The 23,064-nt window shown below is 37.4% G+C and overlaps 1 protein-coding gene across 1 annotated transcript in view; it reads right to left on the bottom strand.

Annotated features, from left to right (window-relative positions):
• insra (insulin receptor a) overlaps positions 1–22,054 on the bottom strand; it is a 60,605-nt gene extending 38,551 nt beyond the window's left edge. Inside the window, exons 1-2 of the mRNA XM_014984298.2 lie at positions 20,900–22,054; positions 8,182–8,730 (exon numbers count right to left, since the gene is read on the bottom strand). Of these exons, the coding sequence (XP_014839784.2) occupies positions 8,182–8,730; positions 20,900–20,975 (625 nt within the window). The 5' untranslated portion in view covers positions 20,976–22,054. The remainder of the gene's footprint in view (positions 1–8,181; positions 8,731–20,899) is intronic.
• Between the last annotated feature and the right edge of the window lie 1,010 nt (positions 22,055–23,064).

Raw genomic sequence — 23,064 nt, 5'->3', positions numbered from 1 at the left:
TGCATTTCAAGCGTTGCCAGGGGCAATTCAAATAAACAGCAGCTTCGAGTGAAAAGCTTTACTCATTTACAACCCTCACGTATGAACCGATCCTAAAGAATCTCGCCTCAACGCTGCGTTAGTGCAAAATCTTAAATATTCTGGAGGTTTCTAAGTTGACTCTTTTTAAAGTAAACAGATCAAACTTTGAATCATAAAATTGTTATGAGAGTCTTTTTAACGAAATAACAGGAAAAGCGTGGAAGTCACTTAAATTTATATGGCTTTATGGAGCAGAGAGCTGAATCGATTAATCAGATTAATCGTGATTAATCGTCAACTAATTGAGTAATCAGTTATATATAATTAGATTCAAAAAAGGTTATGTGGTGAAAGGACACTACCCAGAGAGCAGTAAGTAAGCCAAAACTGTACAAAAATATATTTATTTTGCATTTAAGATAAAAAAAAACAAAATAAACAAATCATTGCTATTCTCTATTGATGAGTCAAGCAAAAAGCCCTGAGCTTTTTACATTTTGATATCAGAAGTGTTTTTAGCTGCAGATGCATCCCTTTTGCTACAAATAATTATTGCATTTTAGACAGTACAATGTTCTTATTTAAAAAAGGAATTAAATTATTTGTTTATTTAATGTATTTCTAATATTCAGTAACATAAGCCTAAGTGGTTAGATGAAACATCTGCAGAATGTGCCAATTTTTTTATCCAATTAATCATCTGAATACAAAACGTATTAGCACAAAACCATTATGAATCTGCAATATTGCAGCTTTTAAGTTTTTACTTTTCACTTGAACTGTACAGAAAAATGGTTACAACATTGAGCTGTATTTGTCACCAGTGTCACAATCCGGGCCTTTTAACAGCAATAGGAAATTAACCGTTGTTCTTTAGAGCACCTTGTTTGGCCTTTAGGTGTTAGTAATGGCAAAAGTTGAGATGTTTTAACAAATTTTTGTCAGTCTGTGTCAGAAAGTGACGGCAAATCAATCTTGCAGAAATGAGCAGCACTTATATCTGGAAAGCTGTTTCATCAGGTTGAATAAAACATAATTTACGTCTCGCAGCAGCTAAAAGCAAAAACCTAAAAGTGACAGAGTTACATTTTGCATGGCAGGAGGTATTAAACCCACATCATCCACCTGAATATTTAAAATTGACTTCTTGTATTAGGTCCTGCAACAAGCTAGGCCTGTCATAATAACCAATAAATCAATTAATCGCCTTATAAATAAAACAAGCTGAATAATTTCCATTTGCATGATTTATTGTTTTTCTCTTTCTGACAAAAATTGGATAACATTTTTCAGTCTGGTGAATTGGTCTCAACTATCACTTCTTAAAAAGGACAATTTTGTTTACGGAGACTTCATAATTCATTTTATTTGTTTATTTTGGATATTTAAAATGCCTTCTAGCTACTGTGTTAAACGTTCATTAGAATTTAAAGTTTATTGATCTTTGAGAATGTGTCAATGTTGCCATTACCATTATATTACTTGAAAATGGTCTCAAAACAACAATATTATCATTTAATTGCAATTTATCATCCAGCAAAATGTGTTATTCTGATTAAAATATCCCTGTAGGTCCAAGGTACATTTCTCCCCCAAGAAAATAAAACAAAAAAACCCCACTATTTTCTCACGGATTGTTTCACTAGTAGCCAAATTTGTCCTGCTGACATCCAGGGGTCACATATTAGTATTTTGTGCTACCGAGACCTCAAGTAAGGCCTCGGCGTCCATTCATAACTTCAGACGGGAAGCAGACCAACAAAGGCAGGAAACAATTGAAGAGAGCTCTTGGTGAACTTCTAGAACCGCCATTGTTTGGAGTGGAAACGGACTGTGGCGCCAGCGCTGGCCGTTACGTGTGGGACCCGCTGCAAGGTCAGCGGCGAGGTTGACCAAGGTTTACACTACAACATCTCGCCCGCATGATGACCGGCCGCCACGCTTTTCCTTCCGATATGGCCAGGATGGATGACGGATGTGTTCATATCCACGATTACACCACAGTGTTACCCCCCCGTATCCCAGCAACAAGGACAAACAAAGGCCGTCGTCTGTCTGCACAGATGCGGAGGTTATGTCCCCCATGAGATTTATAGTGCGAGTTACTGGTCCACACATTCACACAGACCCTTCCAAACCTATCAAAGTCCCTCTTGTGATTGGTGGAGAGGCATGTGACTTGTACTGAGTGTAAATTTGGACCCTCCGTATGGAGTAAAGGTCTTGTCCTTACCTAACCTCACTCATTCACAGCAATAAGCGGTCACGAAAACCCAACACCTAGCAGATCGAGGCGCTACAAAACAAAATGCCAGACCGGTCAGAGAATCGGTACTCAGTGGAGAGATGTTGATCATCTTAAGGGATCCTCATTAAATATGTAACAAGTCCAACAATCCCAAACACAGGAGAGAGCTGCAGCAGGAAAGGAGGAGCACAAGCTCCTTTGAGTGTCTCATCTCCAGCTGAGAGCGGATAATTAAGCTCTCATTCAATAATGTGAATAAAATACGAGCCACCTGGGATACTCAGGTTCATTTGCGGGTGTTGCTTAGTGAAAGCCAGTAGCGGAGACGTTTCCGCGCAGGGCAGATTTGTCAGGGTTCTTATACAGTTTTTATTTTGAGATTATGTGACATTCCAAGTAAATTTGCCAAACCTCTTGCTAATGTTTTTAAAGTATAAGTATAAACGTAGCAACAGCTTATAGCAGATATTGCTATAGTTGTCAGCCAGGTGAATATTTGTGTTATTTGGGGGCAAATAAGACAAATAAATTAAAGTTACATAATATTACCAAAGTTTCAGACCATGGCTGGAAAACGCATCACAATATAACCATGTCATATCAGTCAATATCGATAATCACTTATTCATTTTTTTTTTTGTTTTAAATATCTGAAACGCTGTTAAACTGGTGTCATGACCTTTCCTGTTTTATCCACAATTTTCACTCCACGGCATTGTTTTTTTTATTATTATTATTTTTAAACAGTTATGAGGCACGGTGGTGAAACCTTAAACTGCTGCTGCGCCACAGGTTGTTGCTAGGCAACCACAGAGTGAGTCAGTTAGTTGATGCCACCAACTTTTGCTTAACAAGCCATGAAATATTGAGCGACTAAAGCTTTTCCTCTGTCTACATCTCCCAGAATGCTGTGTGGTTCTGAATCAGAGTTCAGTGAAATTAATTAACATTTTATGAGACGTGACTTCTATTCACACTGATCACATGCCTACCACGATATATATACAGTTATTGATTTATTGCCCAGTCCCATTTCTAACTCCATAGAATCTATATTATGCCATAACATCGTTTTAGGTAAAATGTCAAACTGAAATGTCTTTTGATTAAAGCCACAGATTAGAGCAGTTTCAATGCTGATCTAGGTTCAGCATTTCCTGAAGTTGATCGTAAAATGTATCCAGGTTTGATGCCCATGCTAGTATTTTCACAGGCTCCTGTTACATGGCTGTAAACATAAGGAAATGAAGGTGGAACATGTGCTGCCTTGTGGTGGAACATGTGCTGCCTTGTGGTGGAACATGTGCGTGTGTATTTCACAATGTTCTGCTGCGTCGTGACCAGGTATTTGACTTTCCAGAGAAAATTTCCAGCATAGCCAAACAATTTGTGGATCAATTCCTTTAGTTGGAAAGCAATATGGAAGCAATATTTTTCCTATTGCATCATGTCTTTCAGAGCCTTCAAAATAAAAGCCAGATACACAATAAGTGACAGGGGCAACAAGCACAACAAGCACAGGAGATGGACTGAAAAACCCAAGATGGATGGTTTTCAGATTGATCAGGATTAAATATTGTGTTGGAAATATTAGTTTAATTATGCTATTTTTAATGATTAACTTTAGTGCATGTGGAAATATTAGACAGATCATGAGTTTATTGAGTACTCCTCAATTTTGGTTAGATTTAGACTCATAGTTTAAACAATATGTAACTTTATCAGTAGAACATTTTCCTTAGATATAATGATCCCAATTTGATTAAAATTAGTCTAATCAGTAGTTTTTTTAAAATATAGTACATCACTTTCTTAAGAATCTATAAATCATATTCATCTGAACATGTTTTAGTTCATTATAACCAAAGAAGTTGAAAACTAATCAGAAAATATTGAGTCCAACAGATGTTTTGGTATTGAAACTGCTCATGTCTGTGTTATAAGAGTTTGAATATATTATATAAAACATGTACCAATTTTTATAATCAAAATCTGCTGTTTGATGCACTGGGTCAGAGGTCAGGAGAGTTCTGTGGGTTCAGTAACCAGTTTGAGGCACTTTGAAATGAGAAACACAGATAGCTGATAAACTCTGGTCCCACTTTCTTGAGTAAAATGTTTCTGTTTGAAAATGAACAATCTATTGTTCGTACCCTGGGAAAATGCGCAGGGAGGATGGGTTAGGCAGCGATGAATTCATCCCTTGGTCTTGGTAAACACCTGCAAGGTCTCTGGCTGCAAACAGCAACACGTCATTATGGGCTGTCTGAGACCACCTCTAAACGTTACATTAGAACGCATCAGACAGTAGAAACACGCCTTGATATAAAAGTAATTGAGCTAAAACAGCTGGTCAGATCACTGGGGTGGAACCGTCTTAACTGCCACACGCAGTGGTCTCCGAAGGCGTGTCTATGTATTGTTGTATTTTCCTAAGGTAATTAATTTTCTTCTTTGTGGCTTTGGTTTCTGATGATTATGTTGAGCTGTTGGTGTGATTTTTTTGCATTTGATTGTTTGAATACATTCTGATTGATTGTGACTGCTGTCTTTGTGTTTTCACTTTTACACATGACATTAACAAACCTGGGGAGACGAGAGAACAACGAGCAACAGGTAGTAAATATCTCGTTTCTCAACAATTGACAGAGTGGACAGAAACATCTTTTTGTCTTTTTCCAGGCAGTAAACACACCTAACCAAGCCCTTTCAGGTCGTAGTAACACCGCTCTTTGGTGTGGACGCTACGACTTAAAAGATGTTAAAAACTACAGCCTGAGGAATCTCATACACTTGGGAAGCTTCTTAAAAGGAAATATTTAGGCTGTGAGAGAGTGGGACTTCTAGCAGATACTATGAAGGTAGAGCAGAGCTAGAAAACTCAGATCGAAGGGTAAAAATTTTAGAGTTTCTCTCACACACACAGTTAAATTTCAACTCTGCTACTTACAACAGGAAGGCCACAAATACCTATTTTGAGTGCTGTTATATGTGCCAATACAAATGTTAGATAAAGGAGAATCTGCCTAAAAACTGGCCTTCAACCTTAATAGAAAGTCTGATTACTAAGATACAAAAAAAGCTGATTCTCTCTTATTTTTCACTAGTCATGACATATTCTTCATAGGATTAATACAAATGTTTGTAAATTAATTCATAGGAACAGCTCATTTTAAATCAATGAGGGTGTTTTTAAAACTTATTCATCCAGTTTTTTCTTTATTTAAATTTAAAAACCACTAATTTGTGGTCTAAGGCAACGCTTTGCATTATGAGGAAGTTATTACCGAGATCTTCGACTGTGAAAACAAAATTGATCCTTTGGTATGTTTTAATAGAAACGGCTATGAACTGGATCTACTGCTAGTCCAAGCCTAATACCAGAACCACTTTGATCTAAAGACCCTTCTATATAGCTGGTTGTGTGCTTTTGCAAGTATTTTTGAGTTTCCTGGTCATCTCAGAGATATTTTAACAACAAAATTTTTATAAATTAACCTGAATTCATTTATAAAATCATGCATTTTCTCACATTTCATCCTGGAATTTAATACTAAATTTAGTATTTTTATACAATTCACCTTATTGTACAGTACACCAATGAGGAGCTAATTAAAGATTAGGTGGATTATGCCATGTGTTTAGAGCAAAATAAAGCTTTTCAGTCATGAAATCAATGACACATCTGACATAAAAAATATTTAATCTGATGTTAAACCATTTAGAGTTCCTGATTTTATTAGGTTCCGTTTTAATTTTGTTGTTTTGTTTCTTCAAAAAAAAAAAAAAAAGACATTTGCTGTGGCTAACCAGCACTTTGTCTCTGTAATTCTCTGAATCATTTTCTGAAAATGAGGTGTTAATGTGAGTAGGCGTTAATTTACATTGTATTATATGTACATATATAGTGCAAAATGTCTTTGATTAAAGGCTGGAGATGTGCTAAAAGTAGCAACAGCGCAGATCAGAGGAGGACACGGTATGCTTCGCAGTCGTCCTGTGGTTCTCGCTGGTGCTTAACGGGTCTTTTCATGCTTTAGCGAAAGTAGGCAGAAAACCGCAGGTCCCAGACCACAGGACCACAGGTCCTGCCTGAACAAAATCCCTCCCCATGACTGAAAGGCAGCGCTTTCCCGTCATCATCTGGTCTTAATTCACTTTCATAAACTGGCACGACTAGGAAATCATTCAGAAAATCATTCGTAGGCAACTACGAACGACAAACCAAGCTGTTCAAACAAAACCCTGAATAATTGTAGGGGTCTAAATTTCAAACGATAATAATAAGAGAACAGACAGGAAAGTTTGTGTTCTTAGCGACATTTCAACCTTTCAGCTGCATGACGCCAGCTTTTTGTTTTACAGTAAACACAGCGGCAGAAGAGAAAAATAAATATGCCTGGATGTCGAACTTCTTCACCCCTTTCAGCTGAGCAACAGGAAGGCTGCAGCCGACGGGGAGAAATGTTTACAGAATGACTGGCAAGGTGTCGCTATGTGGAGCTGGGTTTCAGCTGCAGAACCTGGCCTAATTGTTTATACCCACCACACAACACAGCTCTGACATTCAAACATCAAAAACACAAAAGTGTTTTGTCTTGAATCCACTTGAAAGTTTTTTGTGACACACTGACATTCAATTTGACTCACCCACAATTTTTGTCGTTTCATTTATTGTCTGTAAATAGCAGGTAAGAGCTGCAGCAAAAAAATAAGAAATTCTCGTCGAAATAAATTGCTTTTCAGACGCTATTTGATATAACTTTAAACATCCGAAATGTTTAGTAAATTTGTCTAAATTCAAATATCTTTTACAAGCCGAAAAGAATCTGAAAGTGATTTGAAGAGATGCAAATGTATCCCATAGTTATCTAAAAACTTCACCCATAAAATACACGTTTCATCAAAATAGTGTATTATTTTGTTACATTATAAACAAGTTATTCCCAGTCTAGACAGGGGGATACCTCATCATAATTTAATGATGATTAAATGTTTATACAAAACTTTAACTGAATTAAATACCGCCCCTCCCATTTGTGCTTATGGGGCAAAACGTGCTTTGCCTGTGGCTGCATTTTGATTAAAACCACATTTTCTGAGAACATATTCGGCTTCCACAACACCAACATGCATAGGCAGCATCTTGAATCAAATATTACACACAAACTTGGAAAACAGGGTTCAAAATTGGGCTGACTAATGGTGCGTTCACACCAAACGCGTTTTATCAGAAAATACCAGTTCCAGCTTGCTGGATGTGAATTCGTAGCTGTACTGTAATTTCCCAAAAGTAATTTCCATTCATTAAATTAGCAATTCTGACACAATTTACATTCATTAATTGCTCAAATTGTCTGAAATCCTATCTCACAAGTCTATTATATTAATCAGATTAATCACAAGGAGTCTATTATTGAAATAATCATCAACTAATTTAGTAATAGATTAATCGTTAACTGGAGTATACAGACTCAAAAAGGGCCATTTGTTGAAGGAACATAATATTCAAAGCAATAATTAAGCCAAACTGTACAAAATATTTATACATTTTGCATTTAAGATTAAAGAAAACTTTTGCAAATATTCTCTACCCGCATTAGAAATATTTTAACTGCAAAGCTACGTTATTGAATTTTATGCAACAAAACGTCTATTTTCTTTTTTAAAAACAGAATTGAATTATTTGTTTTTTACTTAATGTATTTTAATATAGTATAAAAAATGCTAAAGTGGTTAAATAAAAAAATCTATGTTAATTGATTAATTGCCAGAATAACTGATTAGAAAAAATAATGACAAGTTGCAGCCCTGCATGATATAAAGCTCTACAATCAAGTCTGCCAAGACAGAAATAAATATTTTTTTTTAGAGATTATATTAATGTTGAATGATGGGAAAAGGCTGCTTACTTCGTTGGCAGTGGCTCTGAGTCCAGCAGCGTTCGCTGAAATGCCCGTTGATGGTCGTCGAAGGGCAGGTGGTCTTTCCGATCGACGCCCCTGGGCAGACATCGCCGCACTCTCTGTCGTTTTTGTTGGCCACGATGTAGTTGTCCTCCACCGAGTCGAGGATCTTCGACCAGTCCAGGGTGGACAGGTAGCAGAGGTCCGGGTTCTTCTCGATCCTCACGGCGCCTCTGGTGATATTCATCAAGCTGTGGAGGCCGATTTCTCTGAGCTGGAGCATCTCGAATATCACCAGGGCGTAGTTGAAGAACAGGTTGTTGCCTCGGATGACCGTCAGGTTGGGGAAGAGGCTGCTGAGGCTCTCCAGGCCATAGACTCTGAAGAGCAGCAGGTAGTCGGTGACCACCCTCAGCTTGGGGAAGCTCAGGCCTTGGAAGTCCTTGGGTTTGGTCCCAAACATGAGCAAGATCTTCAGGTGGCCTTCGATCACAGTACAGTTCTCGAGCTTTCGCAGGTTGGTCGCATTGTTGCGGATGTCCTTGCTCGAACAAACTGAAGATACAAGAAAATGGAGAAACAATTTTTTTGTAAATTGGGCTTTAAATAGACAAAAACAAGGACAAAGGAGTACTCTGTGAAGCAATATTAACTAAACTGCCCTTTATTTTATAGGTTAAAGTTCAGTATTGCCCTCAAACGTAGGTTTATTCTTGTGCAATTGTCTGCTGTATTTCACCAGATGTCTGCTCTGTAAACAGGACAAGGCCTCATAGGGGGGAGGAATATAAAAATCAACCTTCAGATAATTAGAGAGAATGTTTTATCTTCAAACATGTGGTGGTGTCTCTGGCTCTGACAAAGAACAGACCATTGAAGATGACATTTTGTTTAGCAACCACATATCTGCCTGTGAGCTACTGTCAAATATGGAATGCTGTCATCAAGCACGCTGCGCTCATCCCTGGTTACGCTGTGTTGCGGAGCTTCTCCTGCAAATCACAACAACTATACAAAAACCTAAAAAAAACTGAAAAACATTTGGTAATGCATGAAAAATATGTGTCTGTGTGGGCAGCTGATACGCTTGTGTATTTGCACCAGCTGTAGATTTGTAGTTTTGCCTGTCCTCACCCAGACACACAAATCCTGCTTGATGAGAATTCCTTGACTGCTATTGCGCAGTTTGGCTGCATTTTTTCTGTCTCCATTTCCAACTGTACTAAAAACATAATCCTGTGGCCAGCCATTATGAATCTGACAATCCCTCCAAACACAAATCACATCACCAGACAGCCTAAATATTTTACAAGAAAATGCTCCAGACCTCCCCCCCAAAAAAGAAGAAGAATCCTAAAAAATAAAATAAAATAAGATGTATTTCCACAGTCCGATGATTCACCAGACTCACATTTAAAGATTTTCATCAATCATCTTTCAATGTTCCATCTGGAGCTGTAACCACTTATCGAATGATTCGAGGACCTCAGTTATTAAAATTCAAAGCTACATTAAATTATGTTTTATTATTAGTACACCATGTTCTGATTGGATTATTATTTGTGTTGCGCAACACTCATTTTTGCCAATAAGCTATCAATGAATGCTAATTGCTATTAGCAGCTATGGAGGAAGATGTGTGGGATCAGCTAAATAGAAATTTTTTTTTTTAAAAAGAGTAATGTGGAAAAAATAAAATATAGTTTAGAAATATTTTATAAAGTTTTTTCATACTTTAAACTTGTAAAACTGAATTTTACAAAAACCTCAATTTCAGTTTGCTTTGTAATTTGTAAAGGTTAAGGTGAAATGTTTTATTTCTCACTGTACTGAGTGATTTTACACTTTAAAAAGGTTTATTCTATCTGCCTTGTTCATCATTTTCTTTAAACAAATTCTAGTTTTAGAACGGTTGTCTTGCAGAAACAAAGTTCTGTGTTTGAATCCTGACCATAATATTTCATAGCTGAGTTTTGTTCTGACCATGTTCTGTGGCTTCCAGAATATCAATAAAATAAAATTAATTGAAGACATTTCCAGAGAACGTACTCTGCATATTATCCAGTACTGCCTTCAAACATTCTGCTAAATGTATCTTAACGTTTTCCATGAAACAAATTTAAAAATTGGTAAAGATTAGCTCAACTTCCCCTGCTCTAAATCTCCCCAGCACATGTTCCCTCTTACATAGCAACATAAACAACGAAGCCAATAAAGATTATTCCCTCTGCAGGTGCTACTCAAGCCACACTCCTGCCTCGGTTTTCCAGTTCATGGGTCCACACAGCTGGAGGTGTGTGACCCGGTGAGCACTCCGATGTGTTTACTGCCCGACTCACCGCCAAACTCCGCATCAGGCCAACTTGGCAGTCATGTGGAGAAAATGGTGCAACAACTATAAGAAGCTCATTGAACACCGTCTGCTCAGCAACATTACAAGGTAAACAACACAAAGAGCCTCTGAAGAGTGAGGATCTAATCTACTGTATGCGTTTTATTTATGACCAGGCTTATGGGATATGTGGGATTGAGCTGACAACACTGAGAAAGTCTCACAATCCTCCAGGTTTTGAAGCCCATAAAAAAATAAAGAAAAACTTAAAACTTTTATCCCTTTTATAAATCAATCATCAGCTTTTCTGGGAATATAGTGTGATACCAAAGTATTCAGACTCCTTGAGGTTTTTCACATTTTGTAAGATTACAACAGCAATCTTTAATGTATTTAACTGGGACCTTATGTGACAAAGACAAAGTAGAATATACAAACACATTAATATTCTAACCAAACAAAATATTTTATATAAACTTCTAAACAAATGTTTAGAAGATAATTATAATTTTGAACATCTGCAATATAATAAAGCATTAAAAAAACGCACTTTTCTCAGTTTTGCTTTTACTCGTAACACTGCTGCACATACTCCAGACCAGCAGGTGGCACTAATGCCCCGTAAGCTTCTTTGGGTGCATTCACACTGCAGCCTGAAGTGACTCAATTCCGATTTTTCGGCAATTCCGATTTTTTTTGCCGGGGCCGTTCACACAGCCAGTAAATGCAACCTGTATGCGTTCTGCAGTCTGAACATGCAAATGACCTGAAAGTGTCCCACATGCGCAGTAGAGGGCGCAATAGCGTCAGCGTTCTCAGTGTTCTGCCAACTGCCATAAAAAGAAGAAGTGTTCAGTTTTTACGGAAGTAAACATGGAGGCTAACGGTGGAGCTTAGCTTACATATTTGAAGTTGTTGTCCAACTGGAGCAGCATATTAACAACTTAATCCTCATATAATCCATCATGGTTGTTGTTTTTCTTCCTACTTGCGCATATCAGGACGCAGAATAGTGAGATTTGTTGAGAATCAGTGACGTTCAGTTCGGATGAAGGCGACCTGGACGGTAGTAGGTCGCATTTGAATCGGATACATATCGGATATGGGTCACATTCGAAAAAGAATCCGACCTGTGCTGTTCACACTGCCATGAAAAGATCGGATACAGGTCGCATTACGTCAAAACAATCGGAATTGAGTCACTTCAGGCTGCAGTGTGAACGCAGCCTTTGAGAGATGCAAAAAAATGTAGATAATCTGAACTTGTCTATTTGGATCAACAAATATTGACAGCAAAAGCCAGGTAGCATCGTGTCTGGGTATTACAAGCTACACTTTCTTTCAAATGTTTCAGATGCTCGCATAGCTGAAAATTTTTTTTAGCTGTGTGGGTCCTCCACAAAAAACTTGGAAAAATACACAAATATATAAATCTATAATTACCAATTCTGTGATTATTGAAGCACTAGTTGGCAGAGGTTCCCTGTATATATTACAACCTGATAATATCCCATGAATAATAAACATGCTGCTGAAACACCAGCTAGCTTTAGCTACAAGATTTGTGGCACAGGTTTAAAGCCAAAACAGGCAAGTATATGTCTAATCTCAAAGTTTAAGTTCATTAATTGATTCAGTTATCATCCTAAATTTACTGAAATGGAAACATGTTTTGATCCAGTTTCAAATATCAATCTTTGATTAAATTTTTTTTTTTAAATCATCCTGGAAGAAAACCAAAGACAACATGTAGTGGTGTGGAAGTTCTCTTTCCAATTGAAACAAACAATCAGAACTACAGAGGAATAGTTTAAAATCAAAGCTTCCATTTGTTAAAATGGCCTAGTCAAAATCCAACTGTAAATTTTTGGCAAAGGTTTACCCTCACATTCTCTTCATTTAGTCTGGCTGAGATGGAGCATTTATCAAAGACGAATAGTAGGAATATGGGTGTTGTGAATCGGCTTTGGCTATAAACAATGTGACGCAGACATTACATTGTCTTGATTTGTGTTTCTTGTATCTGTCAGTATAAAAATAACAATAAAATAAAATAAAAATCATTCTCTGTGTGTGTGCAAAGCTGGTAGAGACGTAGCCCAAAAATACTTGGAGCTATAACTGCAGGCGTACAAAAAAAAGACACATGGCACTTCACAGATTATTATTATGTAGCTACATAGTTGTTGTGTTAGCCTATAACATAAAATCCAAGTAAAAAACATTAAAGTTTAAGATGGAAAAGTGACAAAAAAGTGAACAAGCTTTAATCCATTTTACTTTAAACATTTACCTAAAAGGAACATAAACAATCTGCTTGAAATCGCTGAACATCTGCAACCCTAAAGGAGCCTCTCTCTCCGTCCGTCTGGTATGAGTGGAAAAAGGCGAATCATCACAGGGCGACGAGTCCAAGCTCCTATCAGTGTACACTTTCGGTCAGCCCAGTATTTTTAGAACCACATTCCCAATAGAGAATCTAATACACAGGAGTCACACCAATAGAGGCTCGCTCTGCAAACTGGAACATGGCCGCCCTGGTGTGTAAGTGAGGAATTTCAGAGCGGCAGCAGAGATAGAGTTGTTTGAAGACCGACGTGTTTTAGTAAATGTGAACAGAAGTTTGGCCGAAACGGGTTTAAACAAAACAACGATTAAAACTTGAATCCATGATAATGGAAGTTAAATATGCCTCCCTAAATGTAATGATCCCTAGACTGGAAGACAACACAAAGGTTACCATGGTGACAAGGCAAGGCCATACATCCCGTAATTTAGCCAGACGAGCTAGAAACAGCCGAGGGGCTCTGAATAATCGATTAGAATGATTAGAGGGAGATTTTCATTTCTTCACTGAAACAAAAACTAAGAAAATGACTAAAACTGCAGAGTAAAACTCTAAAACTTAATATCTTGACTGCATGGTGAGGAATGAAGAACATATTTGCATTCACTTTTTTAAATTTGGACATATTTCTATGGAAGTTTTTAAAAAAAAATCGCTCTCTGTTTCAAGGTTACACAGGTGGATAACTATGAAAGGACCACCAAGGATTAAAAAAGCATGCAACAAATACCTAAGATTGTACTTACCCTTCTTAAAACAAACAAAAAAGGTTTTAACAAAGAGAAATCATCATTCTTTCATTAAAGGTTATTACAACATGTTTTTTACTCTATCAACTCATCAGCTTATCGCTCTTAAAAGCTTTACCACGCCGCGCTGCTGTTGGATTCAGTGGGTGACGCTTGGAGGTGGTCTGGTTCACATTAATCAAGCCACAATCAAAGTCAATGAGGCATAAAGGAAATCCATAGAGCTTGATCACATTAGAGAGCAGGAAAAAGACAAATCCACCTACTAGATCTGACCTCTGTGACCCCGTTTAGAAAAGTAATGTCGCAGCCTGCGCAAAATCCTGACATAAACACACAATAAATAAATACATGCACTCTCACTTATGACACATTACCACCTTGTAATGATTTCAAACAAATGAGTCATGTAAATTACTAAATGAAAAAAGGTTTTCTGCTTGTACTTGAGCTGAAGCATTGGCTCAAAATTAAACGGTTATTATGTGTGCAACAGCTGAGGTAGACGGTGGGTCCACTTTGATTCTCAGCAGCACCAACTCTCACAGTCTCACTACGTTTGCGAGTCCCAACAGGCCCCGACGATGATTTCTGATCTCATGATCTGAGTGAATGTGGGGGGAGGGCTGTGCTGGGAGGTGAGCAGGGTGTTAAAAGACGTTGTGTATTACTCCTGGACCCAGTAGAGAAGTGAGGCCTCAAAATGTATGCAAGAGTGCAAACAGAGTCAGGGTGATTGCAACACTTCCTCTTTCAAGGTTTTACAGTTCTGTTATTTTGGCACCTAAAAACAAAGCAAAAACATGAAAACATGCTAGAGTACTCACTGTCCTCAAAACTTTAAAACAAGTTTAACTTCCTGATATAATAATTAACTTGCAGTAAGGAAAAGATATGAAATATGCAGCCATATGTACCATAAATGTAATTTTAACATTCAGACATTACAATTTAGTTAACCGTGTACTCATTCTGGTAAGACTAATGAAGCAAAAACCAACAATTATTCCTCACTTTCTCCAATTATTTACAATTATTGCCGTTATAAACCGTTTCTTTTCTGTAGAAGGTCCAGTACTACTTCATGGATAGATGAATGGCTGCTATATGTTGAGTTTTCCTTCAGTTTATTTTTTATATAAAGTATTTGTTGTTCACTACTTGTGTTTTTAGGTCTGTTTTTTGCTTGATCTGTTGTTGCCATTAACCATTTGCAGTTTCTGATGCGTTTTTTTCCCCATAGAAAATATTCCTGGTCCAATTCTTCTAACAAGGTTTCCCTCAAAAAACTTGCTAAGCCTGGTGGTCGGGGCACTCCGCAGTCATTCATCCAGCGGCCTATTGGGTTAAAAAAGGCCTAAAGTTGACAGAAAATTTTAAAATATCACTTGATAATTATGTGTTATTGGAAGATTGGAAGATTAATATCTGAACACCAACTACAAAGTCTTAAAAAATGCAAACATTTAAAAAAACTTAAATAAAAAAAAGTTTTTAAATGGGGGCCAGTGATAAATCTTGAGTTGTTGCACCAAAAATAATGCTTCGAGTCATGTGTAAGTGTTAGCGGTCACATCCTGCGTGAAACATTTCAACATCCGCCACTTTGGCAGACGGAGCTTAAAAGTTTTCACGAACTCTGCGAGTCTGTCAGTCTGTTTTTTTCTACACTTAAACACGCTAAGGCTAAACATTGTTCTGTTGATACAAGTAGCAACAACAGGGTACAAGCCAAACCTAAAGACACTTGGGAGTACCACTAAAACCTTAGGGACAAAGAAAAAAACTGTTTCAACACCTAATCTTGAAATTGCTGTTTGGCTCTTTATGGAGAATGAGCTTAATTTGGGTGTTAATGCTGAACTGGTTTGCCACCATAATAAATACACTCTGTTTTACTTCCACATAGAAAAAACAACAATGCTCCGGTGTTTAGTTGTGTCTTTTTTCTTAGACAAAACCACTGGTGACGCAAACAGTGTTCACTGATTTTCTGCCAAGGACTCCCCGTCCACAGATTGTTTCTGTTTGTCTCTTTTATGGTTGAAGGCACTGATTGATCTATTAGTGCCTTTTATTCTGTATGTCCTCTTGTTTTATAAAACCATTGCTCTTTCCCAGGACACAGACATTGATGGAAGTTATTTCTGCCACTGTGCAGCCTCTCCTTCCTCATAAAAATTTCTCTGTACCCAGTGACTCTGTCAATGCTAGCTGTCTCTGGTTTTCCTGTTAGTAGTTATTGATGTAGCCAAGTATAAACTTCAATAAAATCCAGGAAAGTTACAGCAGATCCCTGGAATTGGCAGCGGAAAAAGGAGATGAAATGAGAATCTCTTTAAGAATGGTTTTAACTTCCAATTTTAATATGCAACAGGAAAACCATCTCGACATCAACGCAATAGCTAACATTCAGGCTTTACTTGGGCCCCCACCAGGCTAAGCATTGCTTATTTATTTTTGTTTTTTTAAATGTTTGCGTTTATAGTCGGTATTCAAGCACTGATCTTCCAAAAACACATAACTATCAAATGATATTTTCAAATTTCCTGTCAATTTTAAACATTTTTTAACTCAAAACATTGTAGCCATTTAGCCAAAACTGAACAAAGTTGCGATATTAAAACTTGTTTTGCTGCCAAGAGAGAGTGCTTCCTGTCCACTGTCACCACATTCTTGAATAGGAGAAAAAACAACTGCAAAGTCAACAACTCAACGCAATTAGCTGGTCTTTCTTAAACAATCTTAAGCCATAAATTTGACTTTGTAATTTAGACTTATTACTCAATAAAGAAAATAGAGAATAAGTTTAAACCAGCTAAAGAGCAATCAGATCCATGAGTTTACGTCAGGTGAGTGAAAAAGAGAGATCACAAAACCCATTCTTGGGATTTTGTCATGTGCATAATGTGGACCAAAAATCATTTAGTTATTCAGTTAAAAACCAGACTCCCTCCTTGTTTCACAATCTTTTTAAAAATAAACTCAAAACCTCCTCATCCCCCACCACAACCTGTTGTTTTTCTTATTGCAGATAAGCACCACGTGCTAATCTGAACGCACCGCGAGGCGGTTCAGTGACTTGCCACTAAAATGTCAAGCCGTCGTGCTGAAACAGCTAATGTCCGGGTAATCATCCACACTCTTGATGACCATTTAAAGAACTTTGATTTTGTGTGGGTGTTGAGGGCAACACTTGCAGAGTGGGATAATAATTACCTCTCAAGTTTGAGAGCGCAATAACAAGCACAACAGAGGCACTGTGTCAAAGGTCAAAGATCTGACACAACAAGCCTCCCCTGGTTGGACACATTTGTAGACAAAGTGAAGGAAGGCAGGTGTGCCACATAGCTATCACAAAGTATGTAATTTTCTTATAAGAACCTGTCATCCTGGATTTAGCCGCCATTGTTGGGTTTGACAAGCACAAAATCGCTCTTTTGAATCCATGTCAAATATGAGTTTGGTACCTGAGACCACAGAGGCTGTTTACGAGTAGCGACAGTGTGATGATGGCAGTTTCATTGCTTTACGATTGTTCCCCTTGCCAGACCTGCCTGATTGCAGGGCTCGTTGTGACCGGAGTGCTGCTCAACAACACAGTGCCTGAGGCTTCACAGCGAACTCCTGCTGCTCGACACTCCAGTCGGAGTGATGTGTTATCGCAAGAATCAACCCAATCACCAGAGACTGCAATGTAAGCTGCTGCTGCTGCTGCTTTTATTGGCTTTCAGGGAGTAAAACACTGCTAAACAACGACGTCAGTTGTGGTTTGAAAACAGACTAAACTGTTAGACCTGCCACAATATCAAAATCTACTGGACGATAAATTGCCCCAGAAATTATCATGATAAATAATTATGTTGTTATTTTGAGAACATTTTCAAGTTGATAATAGTCTAATAATGCAAGTGTGCCCTCTCAAGGGCTAATAAAATTCAATTTTAGAAAGAACACTTAACACAACTATTTTTTCATAATAAAGAATGAAAATTACTGAGCACAATTGCTTATTGTGACAAGCTAGTGCCTTGTTAGGACTATTTCATTTTGTTACTTAAAGCCATGACACTGGACGTATTTACAAAGTCGAGCTTAATTGCAAAATTAGAGGAAAACGATAAAAGGTTGCGCATTTCATCAACACATTTACTCTGGCACGCTTGAATAAAATGCAACCAACTAACTGCCTATAAAAGTAACTAAACTGATACACAGTCTACCAGTAAATAATTTAATCTTAACCATCAGTCAGTGCCAGTTCTATAAAACCAGGTCATACAGCTACTGAACATAAGCTTTCATTATTAAGTAAAACTTTCCATCAAGCTGAGCTGGACAGCAACCAACAAGCAGCTCAGAAGTTTTCTGACTTCGACACCGGCCGGTCCAGCTTATGAAACCAGCCAGTGTGACACCCAGGTTCCACTCTTCAAGTCTGTGGCTGATTCAAGACTGAGAAGACCGGGAAAGGGAGGGTGAAGCAACGCAATTTCACAACTTTCTCCTCGTTTTTTTTAGTCAGGATTCTTGTTCAAACTGGTTTGAAGATAACTCTATATAAACTCATCTTTACAGTCTGCAGAAAGGGAAAAGAAAGCCGTTCTCTCCCTTCGAAACGTCGAGGAAAACTAAACCAGTGGAGTGAGTTTCAACACCATGCTGTCAAGTGCACAAGAGAGGAGACTTTCTTAAACGATTATAAAGAAAATCAAAAGTAATTTCACATTTTTACTATGCCAAATCCATCAAAATGGGACTCATTATGATCAAACAGGTTTCAGTATGTGTTAATTATCTGACAGCTTGTTTCTAATCATTACTTTAAGAGTGAAACTCGCAGCATGGCGTTAAAAACCAAATTAATGCCACTCCATTTGGAGCAGAGCCACTTCTGGTGTTCTAATAAAATCCAAACAAAATTTCCACAAGTTGTGACACAATTACAACATCGTTCCCTGCTAATAAACATCCTCGCTGTACAGTAGGTTACACCAGCAAGTAGGTCCCACAGCTCCGCTACTTACTTCCTTGGAAGAACAACTAATATTTGCTTTATGTAAAGACTCTTAGCGGTGTAAAACAGCAAGTGTGCGCAAACATGAAAATGTCTCTGGGCGACGCGCAGATGGATTCATTCACTCCGATCACCTGAGCTGGTGAACACAAAGGGATTGTCAGGAGCTGTGAAAAGAGCTCATTGTTGCATTCTTGCGCTGACCACAGCGCCGACCCAAAGGCTTTCCAATTACAATAACCGACGGCTAATTCTGTCCAATTCTCAGACTACTTACTTAATTGGGACAAAACATTGTGTTTACAGTTCCTGCACAGTCACACACACACAGCCGATAAGTGTCAACCTTTGTCCCTTCAATGCAGTCACTGGATACAACGCCGCCGCCGCCGCTGCTGCTAACATACCTTCATCAACTCATCATCGCTAACAAAACAAGATATCTGGACGTGCAATTTTTCTGTTTAAGGTACACAAATTAGAAGAGGTTTTGCAGCAAAAGAGCATGAAAATGAATTACTACAATTTACAAAGGAAAATATTGTCCTAATGTAATCATTTTTAATGTGTTATGTGGTGAAATGCATCAAGGGGGACTGACAAATTTAAACAGTGGGTTTCCAAGTATAAGTAATAAATTAAAAATGTTTTCCTCATGCTTCTGCCCAGAGGTCTCCAGTTTCGTTTAACACTAGGCTTTTCAGTTTTATCCTTATTTATGGGGCTGCTACTCTAAGAGTCTGTTTATCTCGGCAGTCTGGTTTCATTTATAAGATTTGATTGCTAAAAAAAAACCCTCCAAACAGTTTTTCTTCTGGCTGTAAACTGATTTATTGAGTAGTGAAATATATCCAAATGCTCTTTCAGTGAAGGAGTGGATACTGCAGAAGTCAAGGGGAAATATTTCCTACCTGTGGCCGCCAACCTGCGTAACTCCTCCCTATGACCACACACCGTCACTTGCATTCATGATAATTTTTTTGCAGTACCGCAAACTTAGGATAAGATACAGATTGATGTATATACTATATATTTATAGTACTCGTTCTTTATAGACATGTCTGCACAAACAGAAAGAAAAACATTTAACTGCAATCGATAAATATAAACCACAATTAATGAGGAACGCTCTAGGACACACAATCAACAATTTGCTAAATTAATGTTTTACTTCTGACTAAAAAATGCATCAAAATCAACTTTTATCAGACAAATACAATCTCTGTAATACAATCCTTTTACGTATTTTTACTTACTTTTTCCTATATCATTTATATTGCTATTAAATTTTTAATTTAAAGTTGTAGTTCTGAGAAAAAAAATACAGTTTTTAATACAGAAAATAATAAAACAAACCTTTGCGTAAAAGTCTTATAAAGCAGCTCCAAATTCAGTCAAAAAGTAGGATTTTCGTTTCATGAACGTATCTCTGATCTTCAAGCTTAAACAGTAAGATCTGTTTGTCTGTTTTATAGGCTGGCTTAATTTAGATTAATCAAGATTTGGTCAACAAAACATATAGGCACAGTTTTTCTTATGGTAGTTACTAGATTGAGTGCTGAAGAAAATGCAATAATGATTAGAAAGTGTTTTATAATATGTCTATGTATCCACTGCAGTACAGTGTAACAAATTAATCTTTTGTAGGTATTTTAATAATAGACATGTCTCACTTTTAACCATTTGTTCTTTTTAATACTCTGGAAAGCAGAACTAAATTCATAGCATAATACCTTTATAGCTTTTTAACATATTTAAGCACTTTTCTTGTCTTAAGAAAGGTAATTTATCTCATAAAATGTTCAGATTCATCAAATACAATAAACAAAATAAAGCAGACATTAGACTAAAGGCTGATGACAAATCTGCAGAAAATATTTTAGTGCGTTTTCTAACTCATTCATTCGCATAGTCTCCTCTAACATTTTTATTTGACCTTTAATTCCCACAAAAATTGTCGATATTATTATTTGTATGATTGAGAAGTTGGTCTTTTTTTAAATGAATTTATTCAAAGCGTTTTCCTTTTATTAGTTTGGTTGATTTTTTTAACTTGGGTAATAATTACCCCTATTTTAATTTATCAAACGTTAATCTGCAAATATGCGGTTTTAAAATCATCTCTGGGTATTGCACAACTTTTGTTTTTCATTGCACATTCACAAAACGATGGACGGCAAAAAAAAAAAAAAACTGCAACATTTTCACGCAAAACGAAAGCACCATAATAAGTCGACGTTGGTCGAGTTAAAGCATAATAATAATCAGTTTTCACTTACTTTCTCCATGCGCTCCGTGACAGCTCATCACAAGGCAGACAGCGGCCAAAACACAGCCCAAAGTCCGGAGCCACATAGCTGCTACCCTCCAACCACCGCTCCGGCCAAAATACACGATAATCCCGTGCGAAAGGTGGGGGGTGAACAGTCCAAAACCGCAGAAGATATGCGCTCAGGAAGCGGGGTTTGTTTGGCAGCGTGGGCCAACAGGTAAACAAAAATAAATAAAAGACATCCCGGAAGATGGGCGGAGGAACGAGTCCAACGTGTTCACTTCAAACACAGGCTAACGCAGCAGCGGCTACAGCTAGCCGCTCCGTGAAAAATATCCCCACACTAACACCAGTACCACATATGAGCATTTATTTTGTCACTTAAACGTTGCGACTACTTTAAACCAGACCAAACGGAGCGCATGAGCTCATTCGTGTCCGCAAGGGGGAAATAAAAAGTAGACTTGTTCAGCTTGTTTTAGCCGTTGTTGCTGCTAGCTCGGGAAGCTAGCCTCTGGCTGCTCCCCTCTGGTCCAGGCCACAAGTGAAGTTCAGCAACCTCGGCAGTCAGCTCAAACTTCAGGAAATGTCACAAATAAGCCGCTTGCTTGCACTGCACCCAGTTGTTTTAAAGTCCATAAAGATGCATGAATGAAAACCAAGTAAAAAAAAAAAAAAAGCCCACCTTTATTGGAATTCAGAGGATTTGTGGCGTAATGTTAGCGGGTCTTTCGTAGAAGAAACAAAAATATCCAGACAGAAAAAGAGTTGCGTCTGCTTCGCTTTCTTATCTTGATTAATATTTTGGTGTTCGTTAAGAAGCTTGAGGACTCCCCAGGCTTTGCAGAGATTTCACGTCCACTCTGAAAAAAGCTGACAGGCAGACTTGGTCGCGGATCAGAAGCGCTCCACTCTCCTTTTTGTTTGAGAGTTAAAGATAACGAGGGGAAAAAACGCTCCAAGTTGGCTTCACACTCTGCACATCTGTCTGCTACAAAAACCGCACATGCATGTAGGTAACTAGGAAAGAAATGAGAGTTTTAACTTTCTTTTTTCCTGTTTTTCCCTCCACAGACAGAGGTAGATTGTAGAGTCTCCTGTAGGATCCTCTTCTTCCCAGGCTCTCCGCCAGTAAACAAACCCAGCCAGAGAGCCAGAAGGGCTTGAGGGGAAATACGGACTGGAGCTTAAAGGATTACATAAACGACTCAGACAACCTTTAACGCGTTTAGTTGGGTACAGACTCCTGCAAGTGATGATATTTAATTTGATATAACGCTCATCAGAATATGTAATCCAAAATATGTAGTTTGTTTGCTAGAAAAGTAACGCCAGAGTTGGGTAGTAAACAGTTACATTTACTCAATTACATATGAGAGTAACTTTTTGTGGTAAAACGTATCAAATTCACCAGACACAAACACTTGCAGCTTCATTTTTTTTATTACTGTAAAAAAAAATTATTTGGAGAAAAAAAATATTTTGCCTGATTTTGTTATTTTTGCAATTATTAATTATTTTTCCTTTTCCCACATAGCTTAAAATTTTGGTCCGTCTGATGATGTACTTCTAAAATATTTGATCAGTTACTCAGTGCTTGAATTGCCTTTCTAACAAATACTTATTTTAACTCTTACTTGAGTAATTTCATGGATGCCTACTTCCTACTTTTACTTGAGTAAAAATATGTTGAAGTAATGTTACTCTTACTTCAGTATAATTTTTTACTACCTCTGGCAACATATTTTTACTCAAGTGAAAGTATAAAGTAGTCGTCCAGGAAATTACTCAAGTAAAAATAAAGAAGTACAACTAAAGTACTGAGTAACTGGTCAAAACATCGATTTAATATTTACAAATTACATAATCACAATGTAAATGTAACTCAATTACAGTTGCTTGAGTAATTTTTTGAATTTGTTTTTGCTTTTTTAAGAATTTTTACTACACTGAAATCTTCACTTTTACTTGAGTAATTTTACTATGAAGTATTGCTACCCTCACTTGAGTAAAATTTCTGAATTGTCTACCCACTGGAGGAAAAACAAACATGTTTTAATTAAGAATTCACCAAACACAGACCCACACCTGCAGTTTTAGTTAAATTTCATAAGTTTTTTATTAAAAGAAACTGATTTGGTTTTGTTATTTTTTGTTTCTTATATTAGTTAT

The sequence above is a fragment of the Poecilia mexicana genome, unplaced genomic scaffold (genome assembly GCF_051168715.1).
Source record: "Poecilia mexicana isolate PSO_F unplaced genomic scaffold, ASM5116871v1 scaffold_17, whole genome shotgun sequence".
Lineage (NCBI taxonomy): Eukaryota > Metazoa > Chordata > Actinopteri > Cyprinodontiformes > Poeciliidae > Poecilia > Poecilia mexicana.
The sequence above is the reverse complement of the archived record's forward strand: the minus strand, read 5'-3'. Positions and strand labels throughout refer to the sequence as shown.